The sequence below is a fragment of the Glycine max genome, chromosome 1 (assembly GCF_000004515.6).
Source record: "Glycine max cultivar Williams 82 chromosome 1, Glycine_max_v4.0, whole genome shotgun sequence".
Classification (NCBI taxonomy): Eukaryota; Viridiplantae; Streptophyta; class Magnoliopsida; order Fabales; family Fabaceae; genus Glycine; species Glycine max.
Window position 1 is genome coordinate 55,547,849 of NC_016088.4, and position 13,970 is coordinate 55,561,818.

Sequence of the window (13,970 nt, forward strand, 5' to 3'; positions counted from 1 at the left end):
CGTTCGAGGCGCATATGCCTTTATTGTCATACCAACTCAAGTCATCCCAAATTATCAAAGGCATTAAATAGTATAATAATACATTGAATTTCGCAACTCGTTATGAAAAAATAAATGCTCACGGGGTCCACACTTTTTAACAAACAGAATTATGTTAAAACAATTCAAATAATATCACTAATCAACAAATCAACAATTGTCCCTATGAATGGCAACAAGCTATTGCATGGAAGAAATTCAAAACTTTCACTACCCTTACCTCTATTTATTTAATATACAAATCAATTTACATCCCAGTTGCTGGACACTAGCAAGCGGAAAGAAAGACACCACTTTGACTTGATTAAGTTATGGCCATTCATTGATGGATCAACCACATACAAGAACTCACTTACGCAGTTACGCTCGTTTAGAATTTCAGCTAGAACACTGAACAAAGCCTTCCTGCTTGAATACTTATAGAGTATACATATTGAAAAGTCTTGTTTGTCTTCGGATCTTTCAGCCCACTTTAGTTTACTCTACAGAATTCTTCAGTAATTTACCCGCAAACGCCTCATTTCAGCTTGGAAAGTGGGGCTGGAGACTAGTGTTCGATGTGCAAGAGTCTTTATGTCTTCTCTTGAACAATCTCGGGAGATACGAACTAGCTCCCACAATGCACCCCCACTAATCATGTCTCTTGCATTTATTTCTGGAATGCATCAATCAGAGGCTCTTACGGCCATACCCCAGTGAAAGTTTAGTTTCTAGTTCACAGGTAGAGTTTACTTAGTACTTACCATGTTGTGCCAAGTGACAGAGTGCAAGTTCAATATGACGCCTAACTGATGCAGCTTCGTTGTTTGCATTTTGAACAATCCATGGAAGGGCACCATCCTCAATAAGGAAAGACCTTCCACTCTTTGTCCCTATACAATGTGGCAAAACTTTAACTCCGGCAATATAGATACTCGATGGAGCATGATTTTGCAAGGCCAAAATATGCCAAGGTGCAACAATGAAAAGTGAAATGCGGAAGTAATGGACGAATGAGAGGGGATGAATCTGTATCATTTTAGTTGCAGCATGTATATTATAATTTGGACAAATTCCCTTATTTCTTGTAATGGGCCAGATTTGTGGCCCGTAATTCCAAAGTTAGAACAGTTTCCCTAACATGTATATATTGTGATCAGCCTTGTAAAATTTGGTCATCTGAGATAATATTGTTTTTTCATATTTCTAGTTGGTTCAGAACAACTAATGTGGGAAAATCTGCTTCGACATCTAAACCCAGCCTAAACAGCCTTCATTGCGGTTAAATGCAAAAGTCTCATTTCAATGAACCTATTAACGTTATCATAATGAAAATATGTGACTTAGCAAGCTGCTTACATAGGTTACCTTGACTAGATGCTCTTGACTCGCACTTCGCAAAATTTGCTATTCCACGAGCAACTTGTGCATGTACATCAGGATGTCTGCATCTGACCATTCCCAGCAGTGCCTTCATACCACCTTCGGACCTTAGTTTTGTTTGTAGTTTATCTACGTGCAGGGACACCAAACTTTTAGTGGCAGCAGGTTATTCTGTTTCAAGTAAATGGTGCCTAAACTAGAATTACTCCCAGCCTCCATAGATCAATATACTTAACTATATCCAGCACGGCCTAATGAGATCCTTCACAAAGCAACTGTATGACATTTTCAAAATAGGCAACCTACCATATATTTATTTTTCCTTTACTCTTCAACATGAAAGTTTTCAGAGCATTCACCAGGCATAACTAGGGGAAAAAATATTATAGAAGACAAGCGGCTGGATTTTAAAAAATATGGCTTATTCATGTAACATTCAAAGATTTAGTTTGACAGTGATTCTAATTATTGAAATATATTTGTTCAACAGAGGGCTCCATAAATTCATACTCCTTTCAAAAACAGGAATATCAACCAAGGAAAGTTTTACTAGAAGATACCAACAATGAAGTATGGTTGTATAATCTAAAGGTAGAATGAAGTAAATGATTCATTCTATATTTGGTCGTATTACTTGTTCAAAATAGAAAAGATGGAAACGTGCAGTGAAGCAGGTGGCTCAACAAATATGTTGTCCATGATTCTTATCCTACACCTCACCAGACCAGAAGGATCTTTCATAATTAATGAGTCTCTGAGATTGATTGCAATCTAAAAATAATTTAAAAATAGAATAAGATCAGCAGCTTACCATTGCCGCAAAGATTAGCAATGGCTCCTGCAACCATTCGAAGGGTTTGAGGATCTTCGGCATTGGCTGCAGTCAATGACAGCAAACTAATGCCCCCTTGGGCCATAATGAGTTCTTGGTTGGTTTCTGTTAAGACAGAATAAAGGTGCAGAGGTCGGGAAAAAGATAACTAAGTAATAAATATTTTTATTTCATAAAATTACTAGTTGAAAAGAAAAGGAAACACAAGTTTACCATTCATTGCCAAGTTTGCAATTGCACCTGCAGCAACTCTATGTATGGTCTCATCTTGTGAGCTCTTAAGCAGGTTAAGCAAGGATGTGAGCCCTCCGGCTTCCACAATTTTCCCTTGATTTGTTTCTGTAATAAGTTGGATAGATGTTAGGGCCAATGAGTCTTATAACTCCAAGTTCTGTAAATTAAACATAGTTGAGAAGGAGGTGCTTTCCTTCTTTGAATAAGTGCATTAATAAACCAAGCCGAATATATGATATGTATCAAAGGAGGAACAAGGAAAAAAAGATTTAATATGATTTTGTGCTGATATTTGTTTTTAACAAATATTCACGGATTCATTAACTCCAAATCAAATAATTTACAGGTCATTATTTTTCACTTTTTTTTCCATTCATTTGCATGATGAGGAATTTCAAAAAAAGCAGGTAAAACAACCTTCAGCAGCTAGATTTGCTACAACTTTCACAGCATGGATTCGCACATCAGCATCTTCTGCTTCAAGCAAAGACAAAATTTTCTGCAATCCCACTGTAAAAATATTTATTTTATCAGGAAGAAATAAGTCCAAAATAGACACAATAATCTATTAAGTATTAGCAAAGGAGGAATGCTAGTGACATTCTCTAACACTTTCTTTGATTGGCTTAAATTTATTAAAAATCACAAATTTTGGTGGGTCCCACTTCTAAATCAAAAGAGAAAATCATTCAATGAGAAGTGGGATTCACCAAAATTGGTGATTTCCAATAAATTTCAGTCAGTCAAAGAGAGTGTCAGAAAGAGTATCATTATCATTCCTCGTTAACAAAATATAAGTCGTGTCAACACAAATGATATATTCTAATTAAGTACTACCTTGCTCAAAGAGCTTGGCTATTGAGGGTTTCTCTCCATTTCCTGAAGCTTGCTGTTGATGCTTAACTTGAGAAGTGAGAGAATTAAGACCACCCATTTCTTTTTCAAACCCACCTCTGTCAAGTTGTTGTCTTGTCTACAGGATCAATTTCAGTTAGATCAGCCAAAACATAATTCCAGCACAGGATCATACATGAAAATTCACAAGAAGTGCACATAATGATAAAAAAAATGGCAAAGAACAACAACGTTGGTTTGCTTTCATTTACATGGTCTCAATACAATTTTATTTAAGCTGGTCAATTTTCCAATTCCGCCATCAAAGAAAGAAACGAAACCCGCTGGTGAAAAACGGGTGTGGGGGTGGTGGACGGGTAAACTATGCTAAAGTTTTTCACCTAGTTACATTCACATTCTGCAGTATCAACTTCTGCAATATCAATGTACATGTTACCAGTAGATAGCTATCATAAGGACACAAACAGTTCATTCATGGCCTCTTTATTGGTCCATAAACCATCGAATAGTCTTCCCACAGATGAAAATGGACATAAATCATGACTTATGACAGATAAGGAAACCAACATGTTAGCCCTCTAAAAATATAGCCCAAAGTCAAGCGCCTGAAGTTGCCATTACCTCCCATAATCCCAATGGCAAAAATATGATTTCCAAGCAAAAATAGACCTAAAAAAGGAGATAGACACTTGTTTGACATAGTCATATCTAGCCCAAGCTGAATTCAAGATATTAAATAGTACTGTAATTTAATAATTTCAGTTGCTGGATTTCAAAGAAAAACTTGTAAACTAATTTCTTCCTCTTAAAAATTGGCTTAATTTCTCATTTAGAAAGTAAAGAGGACAAAAATATTAGTCATTTTTTGTTACAAAAAAAAAATTAAAACTTTGGGAATGAGATCAGATATTTTTTTTGTGAATCAAAATGAATATGCATGGCAAATGAATGCATAATTGACAAACTAGTTAAATTCAAAAATTTCAAAAGTTCTCCACATTGAAAACCATGAGAAGGAAGAAAAATGATAATGCAAAAAGTGCTAATCTTTTTATGAAACATCTGCTAGATAAAAGCCAAGTAACTAAGGCATTTGTACACTTTTGATACAGCTTACCTCATCAGCTTCAAGACTTAACTGCAACAATTGACTTTGTAATATTGCTATTTCTCCTTCAAGTTTCTCTTTTTGGCGTTCCTTATCTTCCAACATGGTATGAAGTTTTAAGATCTCTGACTTTCTTGATGCCTATTACAATAAGCATTTCAGTGTAAAATTAATCCAGATACCAACAAGGAGAGAAGAGGACATGCAAATGAAAATTATAAACATTGGAGGCACGGAAACAAACCTCTGACTTTTTTAGTTCAGCCACTTGAATCTTCAGATTGTTTACTTCCCCTTCAGCAGCTTTTCTTAGATGAGTCTCTTTCCGAAGCATTTTTTTCAAATCAGCCAGTTCCTCAGCAGACACTCTGGGAATCTAGGAAAAGATAATTCCAGTGAACCACAATGCTCAATTGAAGAAAATCCCGAATAACTAAATGGGAAAACTTTACTATTTCATATGGAGATAATATCAGTTGTTTTCAAATTCACAAATTGCAGTTTAGTTAGGCTTCATTGGAATATTTTAAGTCCTTAAATCTATGAGGGAAAAAAATCCCCCAAGCATAACTCAAGTGACAAATTCATATCATAAACTCACTGGGAAAAAATCATTAAATTAACAAGTTAGGCTACAAAGGTCCTTATCCTGATTTAACTTTACATGATACTTTTTCCCCAAGTCTTATCTGTCCTCCTTCTATGTTTTCCAGAGAAATTGTCCTCTACTCAGCAGTTCTTAGTAATTTTTATCTATTGCAATAAGCTTGAGACAAATATAGTATAGTAAAAACCACTACCTCTCCACTCAATTTCATATGAGATTCCTCATTCTTTTGTTGATTCATCACAAACTGCTCTTCAAGCTTTTTAATTGACTCCATATAGTCTTTCTGATATTTTGATCTCTCCTTCTGAGAAAGGAAAATGAGTATCAGAACATTTTCCCCAGGAAATCATCAGCATCAAATCAATAACATATTTTGTCAATATGGGCAATATAATCTCAAAAGACCAAGTGCGTGTTTGGTTTGGTGTTGGGAAATTGACTTTTAGTCCAAAATTGATTTTGGATACATTTTCACATGTATTTGGTTTCACGTTGCAGAAGAATTCAGAATTGATTTTGAGTTGAAGCAACTTTGAGTAGCTTCTATGTCGGATCCAAAATTTTGTACTGAATTTTACTCCTAAGTTGATTTTATATATAACATCCAAACATAAACCACATCACTTCAAAATCAATTTTAACCAAAATCAATTCCATTCAAAATCAATTTTGCCAACATCCATCCAAACACACACTAATTAAATCAGATACTATGGATTCACTGTAGCAGAAACTATGTAATTGGATACTGTGTTAGAGAAAATCTTTCATACAAACCGCAATACAAGTAACATAGATATATAAAATTGATATGAAACCGACCTCCAATGAATCTACATAGTTTCTTTCAGCCTCAGATATCCGATGTTGTGCTTCAGTGGATAACCTTTCAATCTCATCCTCAAATGCCTTCTGCTGCCTTTCATGCTCCACAATGAGTTTATCTAATTCTATGTCTAACCTCCTAGATAAGCTTTTGTAATCAAATTCCTCCTTTAGCTTTACCATGTTTTCCACCTTCATAGCCTACAAGAGGCACAAATGTTCAGCATTTTCATAATGGTTACAAGGCACCCAGTCATTTATTATTCTATGCAATATTCTCACAAGTCATAAATATAAATTGCCTGGGAGGGCTTAAAATTTAATTGCAGAACAGGAGATCAAGCCAACCAACAAAAGGAAAATAGGGCATTTCAGCAGCTACAATAATCTTAAAAGTAGGGGGGAGAAACAAGAAAATACTACTGAATTCGGAACCTACCCTCTGTCCAAACATTATAGTACTGGCAGTCTCTCCCCTATGCCGTGGAGATGGCCCAATAGTGATTACTAGTGAAGTTCTCGCTGTACCTGTTAAAACTTTTAGATGTCAAGAAACATACACCACACAGATGTGATTCATAAAATTTAAAGATGATTGACAACTTTAACAAAATATGTATTTCGTAGTAATATCTCTAATCTAGAAAGGAATGATTTATCTATGAATTTTCTAACCCAAGATTTCCCTCTAATATCAAGACATTAAGCACAAACCCTTTTTAAAGCTTTATCTGCAAGTATATATACAAGCATTAACTCTGAGTCAGGAATTTATTCTTAAATGTCAGATTACTACACCCAAAGTGTCCCAAGCTTCACCATGTGTTCCCTATGTACAAATTGAATGTCTCCTGGAATAATTCTTTATTTATTGGGGCATCTTTTTATTCCTCCAGGCAGAAAAATGTGACTGATCCAGGTTACCAGAGTGTTTTGCCTGTCAGCATCCACTACATAGCATGCCATAATTGAGAATCTTACTGCTTTATATAAATGAACAAAGATAAAATATGAATTATTATACTCACTGAATCTTACCTCCAAATGAATCACGTAGCAATCTAGTAAGCTTTGAGTCACGAAATGGCACATGTGCACTATTCTCTGCAAGTGCGTTAATACACTTCCCCAATGCACTCAAGGACAGATTGATAGATTTGGCTTCCTCTAATGTATGTCCTTCACTTCCTATTAAGACACAAATAATGTAATGGTCTCATTAAGTAGCATAGATGTTGTACCAAGCAAAACAAGCCTGATCGCCTAACTAATAGGTTACTGGCAACTGGTGATTTTACCAGACTTAGTTCATAAGTATGCCATTCAAGTTTTACTTTGACAAGATTTCATATTTGCTTTCCAAATTCCAAGCATTCAACCCCGATAACCTTTTGTCATTTTTATAACAATAAAACAAGAAAATAGCAGAACCAGAACTGTATAGCTTTCCATCTTAGATAATCAATATTTACCTTGAGCATGGAAGTTTGAATTATATCAATCAGCAATTTGAAAGATTTCATGTTGCCTCAAAGCATTTGTATATCAAGATGTATAAAATGTAAAGGAAAAAGATGGAGAGAAATATGGATTGTTTCCTGAAAGTAAAGCCTCTGATGATTTAAAGCCACTAAAAACAGATGAATATGGAGAGATCACAAAATTCACTTTATTAAATCAATGTACTTACCTGACTTGTCAATTCGCTCTGAACCAGCAAGATCTACAACAACCAACTTGCCTTTCCGAACAAGAGGTGGCTTTATTGATTTAACCATGTGTGGATGATTGCCATTTTCACTTGAAAGAGCAGCATCTATTCCTTTCACGGATCTCTTTACATGCACCTATATCAAGGTTATATTCAATCCTCCAACAACATAAAAAATAGGAATATTGAACAGTGAACAATAACTCCTAAGACAGTAACATGAGCCCCATAAGCAAGATATGCAAATCGATTTACCATCAGAATAGCATGACTTCGAGAAGATTCTGTATTCAGTTTTGTATTTGCAGCAAAGCGGTGAGCCTCTCCTAATCTTAATAGTTCTACAAAACTCTGCTTGTCCCTAATGTCAACTAGGCTAGCTCCAGGTAATGAAACATCACCAGTTTTGGGATCTTCTACGATGGTTATGTTATCATTGGCAGGGTCAAGCAGATCTTGTATAGTCTCCATATAAAGCTGAACAATGAAATTAAGAAACATCATACATCATAGACATTGAAACTAAATTAGAAAGATATACCAAAATCTTTTTCATTGCAAAGTACCTGCAAATAAGAGACTGAGACTGAATCAGTTTCCAAAGAAACATCTGCAAGAATATCCTCCATGGCCCGCACCATTATTCCACGTGCAGCATTGTCTTCCTCTCCAAGTCGTCCAAGAGTATAAGTCTTACCAGTACCAGTCTGCCCATATGCCATAATTGTTCCATTGTAGCCATCCAGTACACTCTGCAGAAGGTCAAAGTCAGTCATCATGAAATAAAAGGAAGTTCCACAGTAAGAGCATAGTTTCCCAAATTCGCATTTGTTTTAATATGAATACTCTTCCAAATTTTCCGGTGATAAAATACATGCACCAAAATAGATGTAAAGCCTTAGGATTGATTCTTGAGGAAATCTATAATGATGAGCTCGAAAAAGTAGGGAAACCCAAGCAAGAAGTTATACGGTTAGCCCACATCACTAAAACTAGCTTTTAATTGCTGAACATGAAAGCATATTTGATCAATTTGATAAAAAAAAAAAAAAACGCAATTAATTTTCTACCAGAGATCCTGGAACCACTTGCTCATGCACCCTCACACATCAATGGACCTGATTAACAAATAACTAGAGCTTGAACCCAAACCACTGGTGGATGAATACCCACCTCCACAACAGGCCTGGCCACAACTTCATAAACACGTTTTTGTGATGAAAATTCGGTGAGAACCTCATCAAATTCATAAGTATCAGCATCCCAATTGTTTTTCCGAAGTTTCAACCTCTTGAGCTGCAATAGAGCCAGACAAATGAGTGCGATTAACAATCCAACAACCGCATAAAGATACAGACAGCAGCCAGAAGATAGTTCTCAAACAAACAAGATGTTAAGTTACAGGATATATTTACCATACCTCTGGCTGCAGTTCAACACAGTCAGCAAAGTCAGCATCCGCCACTGATTCCTCTGCATTCCGTGGCCGCAATCTAACAGCCACTCTAACTCTTCCGGGAACTTCACCCAAACATAATAAGCACGTGGATGTTAGGACCAAACCAAAGTGAGACAACAACATTACTTTTAATTAAGCTTCAATAAACACCAATCGCGCGTCTGTTCATGCATTTATTTACGGATTTCTCTTACCAAATTAACGGATCCTGAAAGATTTTTTTTCCTCCAGAAGAAGAAAACAATTCATTCCTAACTAGGAACAATTATCGATCACCGAACAGAAAATGCATACAAATAATAAAAAAAAAGGGAAAATAGGAAACGAAGATCTCAAAGAGAGAGAGAGAGAGAGAGAGAGAGAGAGGATGCAAAAGCTTCACCAGCAGCGTGTTCCTTGCCGTTGACGGAGCCGGTGCTATTACGGCGTTGTTGCGTAGGCTTTGACTTGACGTGAGGTTTGAGAGAGGTTCTGGCATTTCTGTAACTGTTAGCACCCTGAGAGGTGGCCATTGTTTTCAAGATAAGAGGGTTTGATCTATGTTATGATGTTGGTCATTATGCTGTTTGTTGCATTGCACTTGTTGAATCACATAAATTCTGCTTCCACTGTATTTTTGACTTGATATTTCCTCATACGTAGTTGCGTTTCGGGCATCAAAATTAGCAATTGCAACCTGAGACTGGGCCTAATAATGGACCATCTCGCGGGTCCCATTTCTATATTCTTCAGATGAATTGTCTAAGGTACCAACACGCCCTTCCTTATTTCAAATTAAAGGTCCTTAAGGATGGGCAAAATCGGAACCAAGTTTAATTTGCTTTTCTTTTTTCCACAGAAAAGGAGGTCTCACCTCGCACCCGCAATGAATCGTAGGCCGGCAGCATTCAATTTCTTTCAACTCCCCCAACCGCTCTATTCACTTTCTAATCACCGATTACTGCTATTTTTTATGTAAAAATTATTAATATTCTGCAACTGCTTCAGTTAAATAAACTCATGAAAACGATAATTACGAGTGATTAAGGTTAATATAAAAGAATAAAGGTCAAATGTAGCGCATGGAAGGTCTGGGTGTTTTTATTTATTGCATTTTATTTTTCGAAAGCATAGCTTTGTTACAAGTAAACTGTCTGTTGTGCCGTTTTTTGGATGTGTTTTTTTGTCCATTTCGCATGCTGATTTGCGAACACGTTTCAGACTCAGAGGAGCCACTACCACTTACCAATGTCGTATACGTCCAAAATCCAACAACATTCAAGTTTCCTAAAATTTAATACTAGTGCTTGAGGGTTCAAATTCAACTAAGCTAATCATAAATTCAATGCTCGTTCAATTCAGGTACCGCATAATCCTTCAAACTGTTATGTACACATACTTTTTTTTTTCTTTCTAAAAGCAATTTACACCCTTTCTGCCTTTATCTCAAGTCACTATACATGTATTTTTACAAAAATACTACTGTACAAAAAACGTTTATTTTTTTACTAATTACTTAAAATTATTTATTCGAATGAAATTATTGATATCCATTGAAAAGTGATATCAAATTTACTGTTTGTAATACTTTTTATAAAGTAAGATGAAATCAATAATAGTTAGTAAAACATCACAATATGCGGCAAAAGAGGGACTGCAGACTATGCAAAAGTAAAACATAAAAATCTTTAAAGAATATATATTTGAAAATTTAGAATTAAATGTAAATTTATCAAATTATTTTTTAAGTGGTAACAACAAAACATGATAAAAAAAAAACTATTGAGGAACAAATGCAAGGATTTGACAAATTCCTAAAGAATGCCATGGAGAGGCAAAGAGGGACTGCAGACTATGCAGTTGTCACAAAAAGGGGTAACAAGTGAATAAAGATGAATCGCTTTAAATCTATACATGTGTATATAGATATTCAAATTAAATAAACTATGGAGGGAAGAAGCATCGACCACCATTAACCTTTGAAATATAATATGCAACTTTTTGTCCTACACTTTTTTCGTTTTCCCCCCTTCTGATCGGTCCAACGCTGTGTTCTGCAGTTGTCATGATGTTTTTGATTACAAACTTATGAATTCATTCGATCAAGTGTGATTGTTGGAAACTTTGCGCCAAGAGCCTACAATAAAACTTAAATTAGGGGTTTCCAGTATTTTCAGCGAATAAAATAATTTTCTTAACAAACAATCGTGAACTTATTTATTAACGCTCCTTCCAAAAGGAAGTGGGAAATTTCAGAATTATATCCACCTTTCAAATATATATTTAATAGAGCATTAAGATTTTTCTTTTAAAAAAAAAGATTATACAACATTAATCGTTTAAATTAATTTATTCATTAATCTTTTAAAATAATTTGTAAATTAAAAGATTCATATGTCTAAATCATGATTTGATAATTAAAAATGCCATTACGTTTCATCTTTATGAAAACTAAAATAGCACAAACAAAATTATTTAATAACTATTTTGTACAGTATATTTAAAGAATTAATTGGATATCAAAATGTTTTAAAGGATCAATGTAATAAGATATGATATTTGAAAGATTATTTTAGTGATTTTTTTAAAAAGCGATATAATGACACATTAATTTTGAGTGACCACTTAAATAAAAAATCTTTACTTTTAAGTAATAAATATATAAACTCTAAAATTTGAAAAGTTATTATAAGCTTTTAATTGAATTGAATGCGTTTGATTAAGGTTATAAATGGTAAAGTCACAAGTTTTCAAGCTACTTGAAAGTGGAAAACGTGATTATAAGCTTTGATTGAATTGAATGTGTATGATAAAAGTTAAATATATGGAAAAGCTAAAAGACTAACCGGAGTTGGTAAAGGCTATTAAGTTCACTTATTAAAGAAAAATATTAATTAATACTTATAGGACATTGGTTAAAATAAATAAAAATACAAAAAAGTAATATATAATTGCTTGAAACTACAAATAATTATCAAATTCCAAGTTATAGTCAAATACATAATTAAATGTATTTTTATGTCATTTTGTACTTATTTGATAGGTTAACCACTTATTTTACTAAATGTTTTTATTGTGTGTTTAGATAAGGAGTTTTGAGAGAAAAATATTATTTTTTAAGTGAATTTAAAATATCATGGATTAATTAAAATAACTTGTTTAAATATTAAATTTCAATCATTTTTAAAGAAAGAAAATCTTAGAGATTTTTTTTCAAATAAAATAAATAAATTTTAAATAATACCTGAAATAAGAATTTTTTTCCTCTTTCATAGTTTTTCTTAACTCTCTCACACCAAAACTTTAGTGTCCTCTCTCTCTCTCTCTCTCTCTCTCTCTCTCTATATATATATATATATATATATATATATCTTTTTCTTTTTCCTCCCTCTATTGTATATCTTGGTCTCAGCTTCCTCAATTTTTCTTTTTTCTCCCTTTGTCTTCTTATTTTTGTTAACTCGTTGGTATGTATATTAATTTGTCACAAATAATAAAGTTAAAACGAAAATTCGAGTGTCAAATTTACATGAACTTTATTTGTACTTGAGTTGATGAATATCCAAATTTGTAAGCAAGAGATAAAGAATTACAATAGAAAAAAGAAAAAAAGAAATTGAAATTAAAAGGCAAGAACAATAAAATAAACAAGATTAAATCCAAATGATAACTTCAAAATTTAATATGTTGGGGTCTAACATGTCTAACTACCTTTGATGTAATATTAATATTTTTCTCTATTTAATGTTATCCTATTTTCCACTCATATCTACTAAGACACTTAATCTTGATCCCTCAAGAACCTAATTTATCTATTCTCTCTTCAAGACCCCTTTACAAGAATAGAATAGAAAATTGATTGAAGTATAGAAATGTATGCAAAGACAAAACAAAAAACAAAGTCACTCTATTCCTAGCAATGAGTTGTTTAGATGTCATTTTCCAGTTTTTTAGAAATTACAATTTTCCAATGTATAACTCCTAAAACAAATGCATAGATGATCAAATAATACAATCAAATGAAGAGCAGAAAAGAAACAATAAAAACAAAAATTGTATGTAATAGATAGTAAAAGAGTTACATTACAAGGATGTTAGCTATTAGTCTCCCAACAAAGGAGGTTTAGTCTCTCAAAGCTATATAAAAAAAAGAATAGATAAAAGAAGAGAAGGGGGAATGGCTAAAGAGAGAGAGTTTCCCCTATGAGAGATGTTCAGGTTTTGAATGTATTCAATAGAGAGCTTTGAGTCTTGTGTGTCTTTCTCCTTTGCTTCATACTCCTTTTATAGTAGCTTAAAATTCACACGATCTCGCGCTAAGCGTGCCCCTTTAAGGCTTAGCGGGGTGATCACGCGTTGAGCGCGGCACATCTGGGCTTAGCGAGGCAGTCACGCGTTTAGCGTGGGATTTTGCGCTAAGCGTACCTTTGAGTTTTTTCGTGGGTCTTCTTCACATTAAGTTTGAGCTTGCCCGCTAAGCGAGGATGTGCGCTGAGCATAGTTTGTGCGCTAAGCGAATTGTCCCCTTTTTTTAAACTTTTTTCTTTAAATTTTTGCATCAATTTCCCTTCATAGCACTTGAAATTTCCTTCTTTTGAATTTTGCTTGTTAAAAATTATAATGATATTAAATTTTTCATTATTTCATTAAAAATAACTATAAGATAAAAAAATTCTAATCATTTTTAACCAAAATTGACTATCAATTAAACTTAAATTTCAAAGTTATCAATTTTGCACCTATTTTACTACTTATCATCCTTCTCCCTCTTTTCCTTGATCTGATTTGATTCATCTAAAGTCATGAATGACTCATTCTAGAGAGTATAATAACAATTTTCAATTATAGATAAAAAAAAATCAACTTTAATACTATATATATGTACATAAGAGATCATTAATGTATTAGTTTCAACAATTGATTTTCTCATTAACAACTAAGATTTGCTACTCTCTT

At 33.8% G+C, this 13,970-nt stretch overlaps 1 protein-coding gene across 3 annotated transcripts; it reads right to left on the bottom strand.

Annotated features, from left to right (window-relative positions):
• Positions 1-149: 149 nt before the first annotated feature.
• LOC100804612 (kinesin-like protein KIN-UA) lies at positions 150-9,886 on the bottom strand. 3 transcript variants are annotated; one of them, XM_014776824.3, is made up of 19 exons: positions 9,418-9,886; positions 8,997-9,097; positions 8,750-8,872; positions 8,143-8,328; positions 7,832-8,053; positions 7,556-7,712; positions 6,904-7,053; positions 6,305-6,393; positions 5,863-6,066; positions 5,231-5,344; positions 4,675-4,806; positions 4,440-4,571; positions 3,305-3,440; positions 2,885-2,977; positions 2,447-2,572; positions 2,213-2,338; positions 1,378-1,530; positions 783-911; positions 150-694 (listed from the first exon to the last, which is right to left on the bottom strand). In XM_014776824.3, the coding sequence occupies exons 1-19, from the start codon at positions 9,545-9,547 to the stop codon at positions 534-536; spliced, it is 2,664 nt and encodes an 887-aa protein (XP_014632310.1). In that variant the 5' UTR covers positions 9,548-9,886; the 3' UTR covers positions 150-533. The 3 variants fall into 3 exon arrangements, with proteins under 3 accessions (XP_014632310.1, XP_003516678.1, XP_040873018.1); XM_003516630.5 differs by having other exon boundaries at positions 1,387-1,530; positions 9,418-9,874; XM_041017084.1 differs by lacking the exons at positions 150-694; positions 783-911 and having other exon boundaries at positions 1,450-1,572; positions 9,418-9,885.
• Positions 9,887-13,970: the final 4,084 nt, after the last annotated feature.